This window comes from Podarcis muralis, chromosome 18, assembly GCF_964188315.1.
Source record: "Podarcis muralis chromosome 18, rPodMur119.hap1.1, whole genome shotgun sequence".
NCBI lineage: Eukaryota > Metazoa > Chordata > Lepidosauria > Squamata > Lacertidae > Podarcis > Podarcis muralis.
This window is the reverse complement of record NC_135672.1, coordinates 1,827,566-1,848,791: the sequence shown is the minus strand read 5'-3', so window position 1 is coordinate 1,848,791 and position 21,226 is coordinate 1,827,566. Positions and strand designations below refer to the sequence as shown.

The 21,226-nt window shown below is 49.6% G+C and overlaps 1 protein-coding gene across 3 annotated transcripts in view; it reads left to right on the top strand.

Moving 5' to 3' along the window:
• Positions 1-1,989: 1,989 nt before the first annotated feature.
• The window catches only part of HOMER3 (homer scaffold protein 3), a 35,974-nt gene continuing 16,737 nt past the window's right edge, over positions 1,990-21,226 (top strand). For 2 of the 3 annotated variants that reach the window (XM_028713575.2, XM_028713574.2), the window contains exons 1-3: positions 1,990-2,125; positions 2,499-2,642; positions 20,969-21,121. In XM_028713575.2, coding sequence (XP_028569408.2) covers positions 21,108-21,121 — 14 coding nt within the window. In that variant the 5' untranslated portion in view covers positions 1,990-2,125; positions 2,499-2,642; positions 20,969-21,107. The remainder of the gene's footprint in view (positions 2,126-2,498; positions 2,643-20,968; positions 21,122-21,226) is intronic. The other variant, XM_028713576.2, reaches the window with a different exon arrangement.

Here is a 21,226-nt window from a genome sequence, read left to right as displayed (position 1 = left end):
GGCCAAATAAGACAAAATTCAAATGGTGCTAAAGACACCTTAGAAAGTAGGGCAAGTAGGGGCACCCTCAACCTGCCTTGAGGCTCATTTTAGAAACTAATTATTGGGCACAAGGCAGATTGTCTTAATTGGGTTGGCGGGGGCTGGAACGAGATGTGGGCATATTGCGGGCCTTGCTCTGGGAGCGTTGTTTATGTGCCTTGTCCCATCTTGCTGGGATCAGAAGTGCCTCTCCCAAATGTTCAACAGGAAAGGAAGGGGTGCTTTTTATTTGGAGCATTAATCACCCAGCCGTTCACAAGTTTCCACATGAGGATCTGACTCAGAGCCCTGAGACGGCTCCTGCTCGGAGGAGGAGGCTGCGCCCAGGGCAGGGGTGCTGGGTGCTGGTGCTGCAGCCAGCTCAAGAGGAGTCCCTCTGAAAGGCTATCGGATCCCTAACCTCTGAAATGAGGACAGGTGTCTTTTTAAAAGGGAGAGGGAAAAATAGCAAAAAAAGAAAGCAACCACTTTCTATAAACTTAAGTAAAGGAATGGATGTTTTCCGAGTCCTGCTGGAAATATACCAAAGCAAGTCCATCTAGTTTTAATTTAGGAAACTTCCCCCTGCACACATCCCCAAGGGCTGCTACCAGCCATTACTACTACTACTACTACTACTACTACTATTAGTACTCTGCCCTTCTGACTAGGTTGCCCCAGCCACCCCGGGTGGCTTCCAACAGATATAGGTAAAGGTAAAGAAGGGACCCCTGACTGTTAAGTGCAGTCATGGATGACTCTGGGATTGCGGCGCTCATCTCGCTTTATTGGCCGAAGGAGCTGGCGTACAGCTTCTGGGTCATGTGGCCAGCATGACTAAGCCGCTTCTGGCGAACCAGAGCAGCGCACGGAAACGCCGTTTACCTTCCCACCAGAGCGGTACCTTTTTATCTACTTGCACTTTGATGTGCTTTCGAACTGCTAGGTTGGCAGGAACTGGGACCGAACAACGGGAGCTCACCCTGTCATGGGGATTCGAACCGCTGACCTTCTGTTTGGCAAGCCCAAGGCTCAGTGGTTTAGACCACAGTGCCACCCACATCCCTCAACAGATATAAGAATGGAATAAAAACATCAAACATTAAAAACTTCCCTATACAGATCATGCAAATCATGGGAGGGAGAGAGGTGCTCTTGTGCTTCAGTTCTGCCTGAGAGTTTCGTGTTGGGGACACTCATAGAATTGAAGCATTGCAAAGGTGACCCCAAGGGCCATCTAGTCAAACCCCTTGCATACAAGACACCATCCAGCCGTCTTAGGGACTCCAGATTTGTGTAGGGTTTAGTCCTTGCCCTTTTCTTCTCCTGAAGACATCCCACAAGGCAACAGAGGTTTAGGATCAGAGTTTCCTTTCCCAGGGGGATGAGCCCCACCTGCCTCTCACTCCCCTCTTCAACCTGTGCAGAAACTCTCGGTCTCATCTGCTCAATCTCCTGGAGCCGGTCTTCACGTGCAGGGGGAGTCTTTGAGATGCCGGTCCAGGGTTTGGGGTCGCTTGCTGACAGCTTCCAGGAACCACAGGTGAGAGCTCAGCTGAGTGCAGGCTGGGGACCAAAGGTGGTCAAACGACCACACCTCCCCTAAGACCCCAATAGTAATAGTAGCAATGACAAAAATAAGAACATGATAGAAACATAGAGCATTTGGCCCCTGGAAGGCTCCCTGGGAAGGTGATACGGCCCCCAGGATCAGGATGCAAAGGTTCCGCCCCTCCCCATTATATATATTAAAAACACAGCAGTGCTTAAAACAAACCCCAGCATGGACTGGGATGCCCTTCCTTCCCTGTCCTTGCAGTCGCTTCGCCCCCAAAGAGACCCGGGGGTCCTGAAAGTGACCCTGCGCCCCCGCAGAGGGGCTGCAAGCGAAACGCGCGCCAGAGCCTTCCAGCAGGTGGCGCCCAGGAGCCGACAAATAGGACACTCCCCCCCCCCCCCCAGCCCTTGGAAATAACTCAAAGAAGAAATGTGACCGAGAGATGAAGCAGCAGAGAGTTGGTAGAGGAAGGAAGAGAATTTTTTTTAATGAAAAAAGGAGAACAAAGACCTTGCCAAGCTGCCCCACAAAAGGCCATAGAAACGGGTAAGGAGACCGACTTTGACTCTGATTTATTTGCAAATGTTTGGGGTCGGGCTTAGAGAAGGAGAAATATTTGCAACACACCGGGGGGGGGGGAGCCAGCTGACAGCCTCCCTCTGTTTCCACCCTCTTCCTGACACACACACATCTGCTCAGCAGGAGAGGCAAAGTTCTTCTGGCGGGGCTCCCTCGTGGGTGGGGGGACCCCTTTGGGGTTTGCGGGGAGAGGGGGGTCGCCCCGGTCCGGGTGATCTGCCTTTGCAATGCATGGCTCCAGACTCAGACACTATTTCAAATCTCTCCCTTTTGTCCGCCCGCATCCGCCCTGCCCCCCCCCCCGCCGTGTCCCCCCCCCCCCGCCCCGCTTCCCAACTAGTGGATTCCCAAAGTGAAATTCCGGAAATTTGAGGAGGATCCGGATCCGGAGAGAAAGAGCCGAAGAAAGGAGGTGGGGAAAGCAACGTGGAAAGGATCAGAGGGAGATCTGGAAGAAAAGAGACCTCCGGGAGACGAAGATGGGGTGAGAAGCCGCCTTTGAATTTTGCACGGCTTGCACAAAAAGAATTGGGGGGATGGTTTTTTGCCACTTTCTAAAACAAAAAAACTATGTGTGTGCGGGGTTTTGTTAAAAAAGATTTTGCTTCCCATGAATGAACAGATTTGCAACAAAGCCAAACCGCTGAATCGCTCGAAAGTTTCGAGGTCCCGGGGAGAGGCGTTTTTTCTGAAATCCTCTGCCACAAGGTTCTCATTTGGAGCCAATGGATTCTGGTCAGGGCAGCCCCTGCTGCAAAAGGGGAGGATTTATTTCCTCCCTCTTCTCCTGCTGCTGCCAGTGACCTTTTAAACTGATCCTGCCACAGGCTCCCTTCCTCTTCCCCTCCCCAGCCCCCCCTGCTTCTGGCCATCACAGGGTGCAAGAAGTTTCATTTTAAATAATAACAATAGCAGTAACAATAGCAATAATGATAACAACAGAAAAAAGCGGTCCTGTTTTCAGTCATCCTCTCTAGCCCTTCTCTGCTGAAAGGCAGGATGGCTCATTGGGGCGCCTCACTCTGCTCACTGACTAGTTTCACCTGACCCCCAATTTTGGAGAAAGGGGGTGGAGCACGAGGGGTTATCTGGCCTCCCCGCCCCCCTCCCGCCTCACCATTACCTCCAGAAATCCCATCTTGCAACCCCCACTGGGGCAACTGCCTGTTGCTCCTCCAGCATCTCTTTCCTTGGATGCAGGGGTGTAGACCCAGCCCCCCCCATAACCCCGTCTCTCCATGGTGGCTTGGAGTGGCTAGGATCCTGCCCGCTCCCCCGGCTGTTCCTCTGCTGCTCTGGGCGGCCGGGTGAGGTGCGCAGGCTCTTCTGCCAAAGGTGCAAGGGGAAAGGGGGCACCAATATGGCTCCTTGCCACGGGCGCATGGGAACATGTGCAAAATGTGAAGCCAGCTCTGGCTGTCCTCACAGCAGGGCAGGATTTGAACCTGGGACACCCAGCTGTTGAACTCTCATAATCAATTTGGGTTCTGAGCAGGCAGGGCATCCACAGGGCGACCCAGCGAAGTGTTCAGGAAGTGCGCCAGTTTAGCTGTATATTCTAGGTGTCCTTTAGCGTGTGTTCACGATGACTTGCGCTTGTGATGGCATCGGGGCGGTTACGTGTGACCTGGCTTTCAACACTATTGGCACCTGCAAGAGTTTTGGGTTGGACATCCTGAAAATTTTCATATCCCCAAAGTTCGGGGTTTGCTTGCTTGCTTATTTTTCTCCCGACTTTGTTGCAATATCACTGCAACGCTGGGGGGAGCAAGTAATAATGCAGAACCATGTGTAGACAGTCAAGGATAACCACCACTAAAGGCACGATTATTGTGCCAATGACATGGTCGTTTTGGGCACCTTTAGTGAGGAAATAATAATATTGTAGAAATCCTAAATGACGCAGGCCCCAAAACTGCCTTAAAAACTGCCTCCTTCCCTACAGACCCTCTCAGGTCCTGAGGTCAGAGGGGGCCTCTTGGTAGTTACTCTGCTCTCAGAGGTGGGGGGCGGCCCAGAGGGATCAGGCCTTCTCTGTGGTGGCCCCTAAGCTGTGGAAATCCCTGCAGAAGGACATCCTGCACCTTCATTGTCTGGCTTTTGGAGAAGGTTAAAGACTTCCCTCTTTACCCTGGCTTTCAATGCTCAGGGTGTATGTATCTAGAAGCCACCTTGTTTTAAAGGGTTGTAATTGGTTTTGTGTTGTTTTAAATACAGTGGTACCTTGGTTTAAGTTACGAACTATTCGGTTTCCGAACTCCGCAAAACTGGAAGCAGTGTTCTGGTTTGTGAACTTTACCTCTGTCTAAGAACGGAATCCGAACGGTCGAAGGGCACCAGCGGCGGGAGGCCTTATTGGGGAAAGTGTGCCTTGGTTTAAGAACGGACTTCCGGAGTGGATTAAGTTTGTAAACCGAGGCACAGGCAGCCCCCTGTTTATGTGGTGCTTACTTTCCCAGGCACCTTGCACCTCGCGTATAATTGAAACCCGTTGAAAAAGCTGGCAAGCACCCATTCCAGTGAGATTTCAGTGACGTCTTATGATGTTTCTGGGTCACTCCTGGGTTCGGTGTCCCAGTTTCTTATTTGGTCCTGGAGTGTCCTGCTTTTCTTTAGGACGTCCCTGTTTTCATGGGGGAAATGTTGGAGCATATGGAGCTATGTGACCCCCAAGCCAAGGAGATAAGTAACTAGCTGAAGGCAGCCCTGTAGAGGGAAGTTTAAAAAAAATGTTTTATTATTGTTTTATATATGCTAGAAGCTGCCCAGAGCGGCTGGGGAAACCCAGTCAGATGAGCGGGATATAAGTAGTAAAATTATTAATAATAATAATAATATTATTGTGGAATAGGACGTCCTTATTTTCATCAGAGAAATGTTGGAGGGTCACACACATCTTGAATGCACAAATACTGGGGGCTGCCTGTACAGTGGTACCTCAGGTTACAGACGCTTCAGGTTACAGATTCCGCTAACCCAGAAATAGTGCTTCAGGTTAAGAACTTTGCTTCAGAATAAGAACAGAAATTGTGCTCCGGTGGCGCGGCAGCAGCAGGAGGCCCCATTAGCTAAATCATAGAATCATAGAGTTGGAAGAGACCACAAGGGCCATCGAGTCCAACCCCCTGCCAAGCAGGAAACACCATCAGAGCACTCCTGACATATGGTTGTCAAGCCTCTGCTTAAAGACCTCCAAAGAAGGAGACTCCACCACACTCCTTCAGGTGCTTCAGGTTAAGAACAGTTTCAGGTTAAGAATGGACCTCTGGAACAAATTAAGTACTTAACCCGAGGTACCACTGTATTGTGTTTTAACCCAGCCTGGGACCTTTGGGTGAAGGGTGGGCAATTAACAACAATAATTAATAATACACCCACAAAACAACTGCAGTCTGGAGAGGCCCTTGCAGAAATATGACACAATTGAAGCTAAGCAGCAGAGAGGCTCATCAGTGCAGGAATAGTGCATTAGTGATGGGTTTATACAGAACTGTCCACTCATCACTGTTGTTCAGTGGGGCTCTATCAACTCCACACCCCAGTTTTGCAAGGCCCTTGTAGACCCCCATCAGTTTTGGCATGGCGGAAAAAGAAAAAATGAAATACGTCCAAAGCTGGGGGGCAGTAGACAGGGGCACACGCTCTCTCCCTGGTCATGAAAAGAGGAGACTGAGAGGAGACTGGAAACCAAGCCAGATGAGGAACAGTTGAAGGATCTGGGTATGTTTAACCTGGAAAAGTGGAGACTGAGAGGAGATAGGAGAGCCATCTTCAAATAGTTCAAGGGCTGCCACATGAGGGAAGAAGCGTGTTTTCTCCTGCTCTGGAGGGTAGGACTTGAACCCATGACTTCAAGTGACAAGAAAGGAGATTCCAACCAAACATCGGGAAGAACTTTCTGACAGAAAGAGCTGTCCGAGAGTGGAGAATGGACTAGCTAGGAAGGTGGCGGCCTCTCCTTCCTTGGAGGTTTTTAAGCAGAGGTTGGGTGGCCATCTGTTATGAATGAACTAGCTGAGATTCCTCATTGCAGGGGGTTGGGCTAGATGACCCTTGGGGTCCCTTCCAACTGCAGTTCTATGATTCTATGAAAGTGATCATTTGACAAATGGGGACAATGCTTCTGCCCTAGCTGATCTGCGTGGGGCACATGGGCACGTGGGGATGTAAAAAAGGAAAGAAAAAAGGATCAGCCACCCTTTTGCGAGAGACTAAGGAAGTGAAAGGATTTTCTCTCTTATTCTTATCCTATTCATTCATTCATTCATTCATTTATATCCCGCCCTCCCTCCCAAAGGAACCTGGGGCTGCACACTATGTTTGTAGTGATGTTAGAACTGGGTTCATGGTCCTTCCTGTGAAAGTGCATAGAAGTATGGAACTCGCTGCTGCAGGGAGCAGCAATGAACACCGACTTGGAGGGCTTAAAAGGACTGGGCAGATTCCCGGAAGAGAAGTCTATTGGCAGCTGCTGGCCACAGTGGCTAGGCTCTGCCTCCATGTTCTGAATACTGGTTGCTGGGAACCATAGGAGGAGAGGCATGGGTGTAGCCAGGGAGCAGCGGGGGCAACTGCCCCTCCCAAATCAGGTGACTAAAAATACTTTACGAAAAGTAGAAATAATCAGAATATTTGCAATTGAAATGCTTGCCGAGGTCACCTGGATGATGTTGTGGCGCATTCTGGCAACCGCCCACTGAGCAATAGGTGTGGCTTCTACAAACTGACCAACAGTGTTGGAGGTAGCTTGGTCCTGCCCCCCCAACACAAATCCTGGCTACGCCCATGAGGGGAGGGGGCTCTCATGCTTATCTAGATGGGCCCTTGGCCTGATCCTGCAGGGCTCTTCTTAGCTTGGAATGGAACTTCCAGGCCCAGAGGCAGTCTATCTGAAGTTCTATAGGGTATTTTGCTGCTATGAGGAGTAGATGGGCCCCTTTGGCCTGATCCACGTGAATCTTCTTTTGCTCTTAAGAGGGTGACCATAGGTTCAGGGCAGACTGCAGACTGCTTCCAGGTGTGCTGACTTCTGGCGCCAGAGGCTGAATTAAGGGAGTGCAGCTGCTTCGCTTGCACTGGGCGTGGAGTCTTAGGGGCACCACAACTAGGATGCAGAATGGAAGGCGAGAGGTGGGCTGTGTGCAAAAGTTTGGCGTTGTGCAGGATGCTGCTGAAGTTTGAGACCACCGCTGGCACCACCCACTTCTAGCTGCTCCAAGCGGAATTGTCACTGGCTCTCCACACCGTAGGAAGCGCTGTGCTTTTTCCTGCATGCATGACCCCCACCCACCCTGTCCTCGTTCCCCACATGCACCGGTGAGCATGATGTTGTTCAGAGCCATCAGTGAGCGTTCACCACAACCCCTAAACAGATGCTGTTTTACAGCCTGGTTTGACATCAAGCTCATAAATGACGCTAATAGAACTAACTCACGATGATGATGATGATGATGCGCTTTTAATGACTTTATTTTATTTAAAAACCCAAACCCTTTCCAGCCACTCTCATTTGAGCACTGTGGTTAATGGCACTCATCGGAAAGGCTTCTTGTTCTTCCTTTTTTGAATCATTAGGCCAGGCTCCCTCAAACTCGGCCCTCCAGATGTTTTGAGACTACAATTCCCATCATCCCTGATGACTGGTCCTGCTAGCTGGGGATCATGGGAGTTGTAGGCCAAAAAAACATCCGGAGGGCTGAGGTTGAGGAAGACTGCATTAGGCCATGGGTGGGAACAATGGCTTCAAGTAACAAGAAAGAAGATTCCAGCTCAGCATTAGGAAAAAGCTTTCTGACAGTAAGAGCTGAAGGACGCTCCTTCCTTGGAGGTTTTTGAGCAGAGGTTTGGGGGCCGCCTGCCATGGATGCTTTAGTTGAAATTCCTGCATTGCAGGGGGTTGGACTAGAGGACCCTTGAATCCTTTCCAAGTCCTATGATTCTACGATCCTGTGATTCTAATACCTGTGACCCTGCATTGGGCTGCACCTGACAGTCCTCACTAACTTCAGTCCATTGATTTCTTGAAAAAGCTTCCCTGCTCCTGGTCTGTATCGACCTGTAGCATCTCTCTCAGGTTTCCAGACTCCTCCTTAGCTGTACCTGGGAAGGCCAGTTCCTGAGCCTTTTATCTTCTTCTGAATTCTGCTCACATGCTCTCCCCTATAACCTTTCCCCTAGAATCCTTTTTATTGTCAAGAATGAAACAGCTCTGTTTTCCACCCGCTCACATGAGACTGTCCTGATGTTTCTCTAAGGGTTGAGTGGGATTCCTCCGCAAGGTGCGAGCTCCGTGGACATAGTGTGGGGCTCCTGCCATTCCGTTTGAGACAGGACCAACCATATTGCCTGCATGGGGGGGGTTTGGGGGATACCCTTCTCATTCTACGTTTCAGGGCAATGTGCATGAAGCCATGTGAGCTATAAAAAAAGAGAGGAGCAAACTCTCACCTTGGCCGGTTCAGCTGAGCTGACTCAGCACGGCTCTGGGCTGGCTGCCAGCTCTCTGCTGCGTCTCCTCCGCTGCCTCATCGGATGTGAGGCAGCCGCGGGAAGTGAAGGCAGGGAGTTTGCAAAAAAGGCTGTCCTCCTCCTCGGAAAATCTGTAGAGGTCCAGGGCTTACGATACGATAATCTTTATTGCCATTGGCCCATACAGAACAACGAAATTGAAAAAAATCTACATCAGACATTCAAAAACCAACAAGCCTGCTATCCCGGCCTGGTTAGCCCCCTAAAAACTCTGATACCCCATTTTAAATACAATATACTCCCATAGAGACTACCTTACACTGCGTTTAAAACCAAAATCGCATTTGGATAGAAACTGTTTCTCAGGCGGCTAGTCCTAGTCTTTATAACCCTGGACCTTCTTCCAGAAGGCAGAAGCTGAAAGAGATCATTTCCGGGGTGCGCACTATCCTGCGCTATCTCTGCAGGTTTTTATGGCACCTGGAAGCGTAGATTTGATCCAAGGTGGGAAGAGTGCACCCAATTATTCTCTTTACAACCCTGGACAGCATTGTTTTTCCCCTGACCATGCAACTCCCAAACCACACACACAGACCATAAGTTAATACACTCTCAGCAGTACAATGGTAAAATGCCATCAACAGGTCCTTTGAGAGATTATTTTTCCAGAGGATTCTCAGAGTCCGCAAAGGCCCATACCCAGCAAATAGATGCAGTAGATCACGGAGAGCCTTTGGGGAAGGGTAGAGGGAGGAGGGCTGGGCAATATATGGATATATTGTCCAAAACCACTTTGAAGCCCATATCCTGATATCTGTTTCATAGTTTTTGACCTGACAATATATTATGAATCATGTTGTGTGTATGTGTGTGCTATGCAAAAATCACAATGTGGGAAAAACCATGAAGCCAGCCGATGACTTTATATCGTGCCATGCAGTGCTTTTTGCTGGGGGTACACAGGGCTACATTTTGTGAATCTAAGTTTGGCCTCATTGAGGGGCATTATTTCAACATTGTTTAGATGGAGCCCAGAGACTGGGGTCCATCTCCGAGTGCCTCCTGGTGGTTCCCTCCCTGCGATTAAGTGAAGCCACAGGGAGCCAGGGAGAGGGCCTTCTCGGTGGTGGCTCCCGCCCTGTGGGAACGCCCTCCCATCAAATGTCAAAGAGATAAAGAACTGTCTAACTTTTCAAAGACATATGAAGGCAGCCCTGTATCAGGAAGTTTTTAATAGTTAATGTTTTGTTGTTTTTCATATTTGGTTGGGTGCCATCAGAGTGGCTGAGGCAACCCAGTTGGATGGACGGCATATTATTATTATTATTATTATTATTATTATTATTATTATTATTATTATTATTTATTATTACTATTATTACTATTATTACTATTATTACTATTATTATTATTCCTCTGGCAGCACCTATTGCTGGCAGCACCGTGACCAGACAGTGGGCTTCCCCAAACCCTGGTCCTCAGGCCACGGAAGTATTTCTTTATATAGATGGTGCAATAGCTCAGCTGGTTAGAGTGTGGTGCTGATAATGCCAAGGTTGCAGGTTTGATCCCCGAAGGGACAGCTGCCTATTCCTGCATTGCTGCGGGTTGGACTAGATGATCCTCAGGGTCCCTTCCAACTCTACAATTCTATGATTCTCTGATTTTGTGCTCCATGTTGGGATTTCACCCATGTCGGGATGTGTCTGCCCCCCTCCTCAGCCGTGGCACCCAAGGAGAGGCCCTCTCAGGCCAAGGGCAGAGATGAAATTCAGAGAAGAGGGGAGGAAGGGGCAGAGGCACACAGGAGGGCGTGAGCAGGGAGCTGGTGAGGCAAAGGCGCAATTCACCAAACCTGAAGAAGAGGCAGATTTTTGAGGTTGCAGAAAAGATGGCCCTGAGGGAGATTTGCAGATTGGAGGTTGCAGGAGAGGGATGAAGGGAATGAATGCACAAGATCTGTTCAGCCCACTGGTGGTTTCCACCTTCTCTCGCTTTCCCTCTTCCTAGCAGCCCCCCCCCATTGCAAAGCCTCCCATTGGATGGGTGAGGTGGTCAGCAGAGACCAATCAGAATCTCCTTCCTCCCCTCACGCCCCCTTTAGACACAGCAGGGAGGGGTAGTTTGGAAATTGCGGGGGGGGGGGGGGGAGAGGAGGAGTACTATTTTAATAACTCGTGTGGTCAGGGATGCTGCTGGACACCTGCTTAAAAGTTGGAAGGAGAGAGAGAGAGAGAGAGAGAGGGGGGGGGGGGAGGGAGGGAGGTGTTGGCAACAGGAGCCCAGCGACCCCCTTTCAGTGTTTTGGCAGGGAAGAGTAGATCAGGTCATACTGGATGTGCAAAAAGCCTTCCTTTCTTTCCTCAAGGGGGATTTACTGGGGTCTTGAAAAAGAATAGAATGAAAAAGCGTTTCCCACGAGACCAGGCTAGTCTGTGGAACTAGCAGCCACTCAGTCTGATTGTTCTAAAAGTGGATTTGGTAAATTCGTAGAGGAGGATAGATCTGTTGGTGACTATTAGCCACGTTGGTGACTATTAGCCACGGCAGCTGGATGCGTCCTCCGTATGCAGAAGTCAGTCTGCCACTCATAGAACTGTAGAGTTGGAAGGGACCCTGAGGGTCATCTAGTCCTAGCCACTGTGATGCAGGAATCTTTTGCTCAGCGTGGAATGGAAGTTGCTGGGGAAGGCTGCAAATTCATGTTGGGTGAAGCTGTCACAATGGCTCTGCCCTGCCTATTCAGAAGTAATGCTTCTGTTCTGAGTATCAGTGGCTGGAAACCCCAGGAGGGGAGGGGAAAAGCATCGCTCTTGTGCACAGGATCCTGCCTGCAGGTTCCCCACAGGTATCAGGTCGGCTGCTGTGAGAGCAAGACCTCTGGACCAGATGGGCCCCCTCTGGCCTGATCCTGCAAGGCTGTTCTTAGTCCCCTAGAGATTGCTTTGCATCCCTTTTCAGAGAAGCTAGCAGAATTTAAAGCATTTATCCATTGCAGGCTGTGACCCCAGGGTCCAAAAAGACCTGCCCACTCCCAAATGGACTCTCTCGCCCCGCCCAGAGTTTGATTCATAGAACTGTAGAGTTGTGAGGGACCCTGAGGGTCATCTAGTCCAACCCCCTGCAATGCAGGAACCTTTTTGCCCCAGGTGGAACTCGAAACCCCCAACCCTGAAATTAAGAATCTCTTGCTCTGCCAACTGAGCTATCCAGTTCATCGGAGGAAGGCCAGGATACGAAACCAAGGCATGCAGATAGGACTTGGGTGTGGAGAGGGATTTGGCCTGGCAGCTGCTGATGTCTGGGGGAAGGCGGCCAGGAGAGAGGCAGAGTTAATGAATGGGGGGGGGGGGGGAGGAAGTGTGGACAGGAAGAGATGCAGTTACACACATGGCTGGATGGCAGAGGTTGCTGCAGTCCTTTCTCTACCTCCTCCACTCTTTCATCTCTTCCTTTTTTTTACCCATTCCTGTTTTTAAAATAGTCGCTTTGAAAAACCTGAGGGAACCAGGGCAAGGGAAAATTTGCCTGTGGAGTAGCTGTGCAGTGGATTTCTCTCTGCAAATGGCATTTATTTCCATGTGGCTGGGTGGAAATATCTCAGCCCCCCCCCCCCCGAGAGAGAGAGAGAGAGAAAGAGAGAGCAGCAAAGTCAGGCATTGTCAGCATCTACTGCTGCGAAGCCTCTGAGCTCAGAGAAGAAAACGGGGAGAAGGAGAGGCGGCTGGCCTGACCTGAGAGCGTTTGGAGGCTATTTTTAAACAGGCTTGAAAGTTACCGTGGAAAAGGGAAGGCTGGGTCCATTGCCATAGAAGCATAGAATTGTAGCGTTGGATGGGCTCCCGAGGGCCATCTAGTCCAACCCACTGCATTGCAGAAATCTTTTGCTCAATGTGGGGCTCAAACCCACGGCCGTGAGATTAGGAGTCTTCGCTGGTTAGAGCATGTTGCTGATGTTAATGCGAAGGCTGCAGGTTCAATCCCCGTAGGGAACAGCTGCATTGCAGGGGGTGGGCTAGATGATCCTCAGTGTCCCTTCCAACTCTACAATTCTATGATTTTGTCCCAGCTTTGCACTGGAGCGCTTCCCCAGGAGCAAGGTTGTGAGAAGACCCCTGTGGCAGGATCAGGCCAGTGGCCCGTCTAGCCCAATGTCCTGTTCTCAAAGTGGCCAACCAGTTGCCCCCATGGGAAGGCTGCAAAGAGGACCTGGGTGCAACAGCATCAACTCTGGATTTACTTTTTATTGGGGGGGGTGAGCAACCTGCACCCCCAAAACCATATGCAGTCCCTTTCGTGTATGTGACAAGGAAGAGAGGTGCAAGGGGCAGCAGAAAGGGGGGGTTGCCAGAAACCCATGCACAGCATACATTTATCCCCCCAAAAAGGAATCATGGGAACTATAGTTTTCTAAAGGTGCTGGGAGTTCAGGTGTCATGGGGGCATGTGCTACAGCTCCAAGGATTCTCGGGTTGGGATGAAAACATGCTTTGAATGTGTGGTGTGCAGGCAGCCAGGCAGAGAAAGGGGCCCTGTGGCCCTTGGCTCCATCCACTCTGGCCAGGCGGCCCCCAGCAGCAAAAGCTTCACCACTGTGGCCCTGCATGCTCCGACCGGTTCGCCCTTTGCGCTGTGATGCCTCCTCTCTCCCTGCGGCTGGTTTTATCAGCATGTCCCCCCTCCCATTCCCATCTCCTCACTGTCCTTTGTCCTGCTCCTTTTATATCTAAAAAGAGATCCATTCATTTCTCTTTGCTACGCTCCCAGCATCCTTGCTCTCTCTCTCTCTCTCTGCAAACAATCAAGCGCCAATCTTGCACGCTTCAAGAGTCCCGAGGAGCCGGCATGCGGAGGAGAATGCTCTCTCGCATGCACGCACGCGTGCGCACGCCCCTCTGCCCCAGGACACGCACACCCGCTCACATGCGGAGATGCTCCTTTCTCCCCGCCAGGCCCTGCTGGTGGCCGGCTGGTTTCTAAGTGCCTCTTCAAAGCCCTCCGCAGCCATGCGTGAAGCGCTCTCCCAGTGCCTCCAGGCAACCAGAGGCTGCTGGCATGCTCCGAAGAACGTCCTGGGCTGAGCATGTCGAGACTGCAAAGCTGCAGTCCCAGCGGCTGCTTCGCGTGACGTCCACCTGCTTAACTGGTCCTGCTCTGTCCTCTCCCAAGGGCCACTTTGGAGGCAAACATCCTTAACTACAAACCTCAAAATATGGGATCGCCTCGAAACTGGTGCCAAAGCTTTGCAGTTGTTTTGCTGCGAAAACCCCACGTTTGTGGGGTCCTGCAAAACATGGGGGTTTTGCTGCAAAATGACTGCAAAACTTTGGCACCAGATTCAACAGGATCCCAGATTTTGGAGTTTGTAGTTTATGAAGCTTTGGAGGCAGATCAGAGGGAGTGAGGCTGGGGGGTGGGGGGGCACTGCAACTGTGACATAGTAGGCGTGCAGAACGGGAGGTTGGGGCATGGGGAATTTTGGACTTGCGAAATTTGAAAGTCCAAAGTCTGCCCCTGGTCGCTTTCAGATTGTTGCTCTTTTGCAGGGTAATATGGTGTAATAATAATAATAATAATAATAATAATAATAATAATAATAATAATAATAATAATTATTATTATTATTAATTGTTATTTCTATTGCGATTGCTATTGCTGTTGTTGATGCTGCTGCTGCTGCTGCTGCTGCTGTTGTTATTATCCCAGCCAGTTTGGGCAGCTTCCAACATATATAAAAACATAATAAAGCATTAAGTACAATGGTACCTCTGGTTACGAACTTAATTCATTCTGGAGGTCCATTCTTAACCTGAAACCATTCTTAACCTGAGGTACCACTTTGGGTACCTCACTATGGGACGCAGGTGGCGCTGTGGGTTAAACTACAGAGGCCAGGACTTGCTGATCAGAAGGTTGGCGGTTCGAATCCCCGTGACGGAGTGAGCTCTTGTTGCTTGGTCCCTGCTCCTGCCAACCTAGCAGTTCAAAAGCACATCAAAGTGCAAGTAGATAAATAGGTACCGCTCCAGCGGGAAGGTAAACGGCGGTTCCGTGCGCTGCTCTGGTTCGCCAGAAGCGGCTTAGTCCTGCTGGCCACATGACCCGGAAGCTGTACGCCGGCTCCCTCGGCCAATAAAGCGAGATGAGCGCTGCAACCCCAGAGTTGGTCACAACTGGACCTAATGGTCAGGGGTCCCTTTACCTTTACAGTGGTACCTCTGGTTACGAACTTAATTTGTTCCGGAGGTCCATTCTTAACCTGAAACCGTTCTTAACCTGAGGTACCACTTTAGCTAACGGGGCCTCCTGCTGCCGCCACTGCACAATTTCTGTTCTCATCCTGAGGTAGAGTTCTTAACCTGAGGTACTACTTCCGGGTTAGCGGAGTCTGTAACCCAAAGTGTTTGTAACCTGCGGTACCACTGTATATCTACCTATATTCCTATATTTTACATTGCAACTGTCATGGGGGGAAAATGGGGTGTCCCATTTTTAATTGCGAGAGCATGGCAGCCAATTGGGGTTCCGTGCTCTCATGTGATTTTGGGATATGATCCTGAAAAAAACTTTTCCCAGGTCTACAATCTCACACAGATTCTGTGCTTAACAACATGGGAGGTGCAGGTCTGCCCTACATCAGTGTTTGCATATCCAGTCTGAACATTTGTGGGAAAGAAGCAGACGCCCCCCCCCCCCAGTGTCCCTATTTTCCAGGGACAGAAGCCGTCCTGGTTTCTGATTTGATCCTGGAATCAGGGGTGAATGAAGGCTAACAGACACCCGGGGCGGGGCAAACCAATGGCTGCGCATGCATTGCGCCGCTACGTACGACACATGCATAGCGTCGTTGCATAGGGCGCATTGTGTGGTATCGCTACATACAGTGCATGCATGCGACACTGCGCATGCGTTGTATGTAGCAGTTTGCCGCTGGTGCCGCTCGAATGCCGTAGGGACGGTGGCAGGATCCTCTGCTCGCGGCTGCAGCCACGAACGGAGGATCCTCCCCATGCGGCACCCACTGTGCCACCGCGCCCAGGGGTGGCGGGGTGAGCTCCCCGCGGTGTGCTTTCTTGTCACCCCTCCAGACATGGCACCCGGGGCGCATCGCCCCAAGCCCCCCCCTTGCGACACCACTGCCTGGAATGTCCCACTTTTCGTTAGGATTTCCCTATTCTCATCAGAGAAATGTTGGAGTGTTATGCAACCCTCAAGCCAAGGAAATAAGTAACTATACAACATTTAGAAAACGTCTGAAGGCAGCCGTGCATAGGGAAGTTTTTTAATGTGTCATGTTTTATTATGTTCTCTATGTTGGGCCACCTTCAAAGGTAGCCCAGAAACTACAACTAATCTAGAATGCGGCAGCTAGACTGGTGACTGGGAGCGGCCGCTGAGACCACATAACACTGGTCCTAAAGGATCTATGTTGGCCCCCAGTACATTTCTGAGTGCAATTCAAAGTGTTGATGCTGGCGTTTAAAGCCCTAAACAGCCTTGGCCCAGTATACCTAAAGGTGCGTCTCCACCCCCATCGTTCAGCCCGGACACTGAGGTCCATCTCCGAGGGCCTTCTGGCAGTTCCCTCCCTGCGAGAAGCCAGGTTACAGGGAACCAGGTAGAGGGCCTTCTCGGTGGTGGCACCTGCCCTGTGGAACGCCCTTCCACCAGATGTCAAAGGAAAAAACAACTACCAGACTTTTAGAAGATATCTGAAGGCAGCCCTGTTTAGGAAAGCTTTTAATATTTGATGAATTATTGTATTTTAATATTTTGCTGGAAGCTGCCCAGATGGGCGAGGTATTATTAATAATAATAATAATTACAGTGGTACCTCTGGATGCGAACGGGATCCGTTCCGGAGCCCCGTTTGCATCCTGAGCAGAACGCAACCCGCGTCTGCGCATGCCGCAATTCACCGCTTCTGCGTGTCTGCGCATGCGCGAGCAGCGAAACCCGTTCCATTACTTCCGGGTCACTGCAGAATGCAACCTGAAAACGCTCGGCCTGAAGCGTATTTAACCCGAGGTATGACTGTATTATGTTTCTGTATACAGTATGTTGTAAGCCGCTCAGAGTGGCTGGGAAACCCAGTCAGATGGGCAGGATATAACACTACTACTACTACTACTACTACTACTACTACTACTACTACTACCACCACTAAATAGGATGTCCCTACTTTCATCAGAGAAATGTTGCAGGATATGGAGGAAGCCTTTTGTGCATTAGATCTCGAACCCCCAACCACCCTGGCTTCCTTCCTTTGGCCTTGTTTTGATTCCCAGATGGGGTTGCCAACTGACCGGGCTACGCTGCTCCTCTTTGCCTTCCCCTCCTTTTTTGAAGAGCAGCCTGGCATAAAGAAATCAGCAAAGGGAGTTTGTTTCTGGCAGCGGAGCAAGAGCCATTGTCTGCAGCCTGAACTGCTGGTTGGAAGCATCTGTAAGGAAGCCAAAGAACGAAAGAGAGAAAAAGGCAGCCTGCAGACTGGGGGTGGGCGGGGGACATGGCTTGCTGGAATGTGCGCCTGTCATGGAAGTCGGTGTGGGAGTCACACAGTCGGCAGATCAGTCCCTGCCGCTTGGGACCTCCAAACCCTGCCTCCAGGGGTGTGGTGCGCCAGGAGAGGGTGGCAAGCATGGCGGGAAGATCCCAGGATGATCAGAGAAACATCTAAGCATTTCAGGGTAGTATAGTTTAGTATCAAAATACATTTTTATTTATTTGCAGAATGTGGGTCAGAATCTTTTCAAAATAAGAGAGCATCTAGCGATACTGAGAACAAATATGAAAGATCAGAAAACAGCAAGGCTATTTGTGTTGATGAGGAAATGAGTTTGTCTCAAATTAGACTCGCTATATTATTATTATTATTATTACTGCTGCTACTACTACTACTACTAAATACCACCCTTCATCAAAAGATCTCAGTGTGGTTCACAGAAGAAAATACAAGATAAAACACAAGAAAATAATTGAACCAAAACAGCAAGTCCATAATAACCCCCTTCCCACAGAAGGATATTAATCAGCCAAAGGCCTGGTTGGAGAGGAACGTTTTTGCCTGGTGCCTAAAAATATAGAATGAAGGTGCCAGAGGTGAACCTCTCTGGGGAGAGCTTTCCACAACCAGGGAGCCACTACCCAGAAATTACCCAACAGAAGCAAGCTCTGCCTCTGCGTTTGTATACCTACTTTTTATATATATTCTTTATTGAAAAATGAAAAGTACACAATTACAAGCACGGGTGGCGCTGTGGGTTAAACCACAGAGCCGAGGACTTGCCGATCAGAAGGTCGGCGGTTCGAATCCCCGCGATGGGATGGGGTGAGCTCCTGTTGCTCGGTCCCTGCTCCTGCCAACCTAGCAGTTCAAAAGCACCTCAAAGTGCAAGTAGATAAATAGGTACCGCTCTGGCGGGAAGGTAAACGGCGTTTCCGTGCGCTGCTCTGGTTCGCCAGAAGCGGCTTAGTCCTGCTGGCCACATGACCTGGAAGCTGTACACTGGCTCCCTCGGCCAGTAAAGCAAGATGAGCGCTGCAACCCCAGAGTCGGCCACGGCTGGACCTAATGGTCAGGGGTCCCTTTAGCTTTACCTTTACCTTTACAAGCACACAGAGTGAAATAATATACAAAGAAGAAGAAGAAATACCATCCATTTATATATACATAATTGTTTTTATTGGAAGATTTTCATGGATTGCAAAGGTCCATCTATCATCTGTTTTTAGTTCTAGAGCCCTGCCCACAGCTCAGTTACATTTGTTGTGCAACGCTGGTATCATATGCATTGTGAGGTTGTGAGGAAATGATTTGTGCCCTTTTGTAGCTGCATTGTTTAATACCTACCGTCCTGTGATCATATTATAAAGTAGTAGCGTTTGTGCTAGGAATGGTTTCCTTTTGTTTTTCAAGATGCTTCTTGTCAACCACAACAAAAATCAGTGTGGGGCAAGCACATTTTTATTCTCAAAGTGTGGCCCAGAGAAACAAGTTTGAGAACCACTGGCGTAAGTGGTGCAATTTTGGGCCACAAGCCTGGGAGCCGCCTCAAAGCAAAGACCAGGTTATGACAATAAACCGTGTGATTTCTCCGGACAGATGCACCTCCTTGCCAGGAACCTGCCTCAAGAGCCGGGCTAGGGGGTTATGAGGGTGATTTAAGAATAGCTGCTGAAATTCAAAGCCCACACTCCTCAGATAGACTGCTCCTGCTCAGTGAGGTATTGTGAAGAAGAGTGAAGGGAACCATCCCAGCTGGCTATGTGTGTGTTTCCTTCTTGGTAAATATTTCTTCGTTCTGTTTTATAATATATTTAAAGCCAAAGAGAGCAGTTTGAATGGCAGGTGCAAATTAAAAGATGTCCAGCCACTTTTGATTGATGGGGTCTGTGTGGAGAGGGTAACAACGTTCAGATTTTTGGGCATTGAATTACAAGAGGATCTGTCCTGGAGTGTCAACACAAGGGGGCTTGTGAAGAAGGCGCAGCAGAGACTGTACTTTTTGAGAATTCTAAGGAAAAACCATCTTCCGCAGAAACTGCTGCTTGCCTTCTATCACTGTGCCATTGAGAGCGTGCTCACTTATGGCTTATGTGTGTGGTACAGAAGCTGTACTACCCAGGACAGGATGGGGTTGTACAGAGTTGTTAAGGCAGCAGAGAGGATTGTTGGCTGCCCACTCTCCACCTTAGAGCAGATTTATGCCACAAGGTGCCATAGGAAGGCACTGGACATAGTAAAAGATCCATCGCATCCTGGTCACTGTTTCTTCGAGCTCCTGCCGTCGGGACGGAGATACAGGACGATGAAGACAAGAACGAGCCGTCTTAAGAACAGCTTCTTCTCCAGAGCGATCTCGGCCCTGAATGGGAAGCCTGGACTTTGAAAGTCATCTAATCTTCCTTGCTGTATTGTTTTAATTAGTGTTTTTATGGAGCAGTCAAGTAATTTCGTTGTCCCCGAGAGGGGGCAATGACAATAAAGATATTATTATGATGATGATGATGATGATGATGATGATGATGATGATGAAACTTTGAAAGAGGCACGGAGAATGAGTGGGCTAAAATAAAAGCATAGGAGGAGCTCTGCTAGATCAGCCCAGCTAGTACAGCATCTTCTTCTTACAGTGGCCAAATTGTTACCTGTGGGAAACCGGCAAGCAGGATTCGAACACAAACCCTCTCCCCTCCTGTGACTCCCAGCGACTGGTTTTCAAAAGCCTCTGGCTGTGGGGGCAGAGCCATCTTGGCCAGTGGCCATCAGTAGCTGTCTCCTCCTCCGTGGATGTGTGTTCTCCTCTTCTGAAGCCATCTCCTGTGGGAGGGAGTTCCGCAGTTAACTATGTGCTGTGTGGAGAAGGACTTTGACCTGTTCAGAATCTTCCTTGGATGTCCACAAGTTCTCATGTTCGGAGGGAGAAGAACTTTCCTCTCTCCACTTTCTCCATGTCATGCATAATTTCATTAACTCATACTCAGCTTTTCTGTAAACTAAATTCACAAAGTCCAACTAAAAGATGCCAGCATTATCAAGTCTAGTTCCAGATTTGCCTGGCTTATGACTAGGGTTGTATTGAAAACGATGGTTCCATTGTACAGTCATACCATGTGTTGCATCCGCTTCATGTTGTGTCTTTTCGCGTTACATCCCGCGGAAGTACCGGAACGGGTTACTTCCAGGTTTTGCTGCTCGCGCATGTGCAGAAGCGCCAAATCACGTCATGCGCCTGCGCAGCGCTTCGGGTTGCGGGCATTTCATGTTACGGATGGGCCTTAAATCTGTGGTTCTCTGCTTCTCTGATTCCCGAATATGCTTTGCTGTGGCAGGCTGCAAGGGACCAGGTCTGCTGCCCACACCAAGCCTCTCAGCAGACCGTCAACTACTGTTGTTTTCTATTGTATTTTTATGTTGTGAACAGCCCTGAGATCTGCGGATGAAGGGCTGCATGCAAATTCAATTAAGAATCATCATCATCATCATCATAATCATCATTATCACCTACCATTTTTTTAAAAAATACATGCAGCGAAGGAAGCAGAGATGCAACATTTGTTTGTGTCGTTAACTCTTGATGCATTTGCCTCTCTAGGTGTCAGGAAATCTAAATCTCCCTGAGACATGGGAGCCCAGCATACAGGGATTGCAAAGATTGATTCTCTCTGTGTCTGTCTCTCCCTCCTTCCCGCTTCTTCCTAAGTGGCCCAAAATCATTACAGATTAACAGCTCAGAAAACCTCTGGCCGGCTCTTGCTCAGCAATATTGCTTTCTGCCTCGGTCTCTTTCTCTCCTGTGTTTTGTGTGTCAATTAACAGCCGTCATTTTCCATCGCTAGGAAATGAATCGCCCGCCAGACCCCAGCCAAACTGGGAATTTCGCCCAGGGACAGAAAGGACTACCCTGATGACCGTCCTCAGACCCCTCTCCCAACCCCCACTTGTCACCTAACCATCTGCTTCGGTCAGAATTAACCAATGTCAACAATTAGGTAACAGCCTTGCCTTAATCTCCGCGCTCTGCTCCCCCGCGTCTCTGTGTTAACATTCGAACTAACAAAGGCCAAGACTTTGAAATCCCTCTTTTGATTTTGAGC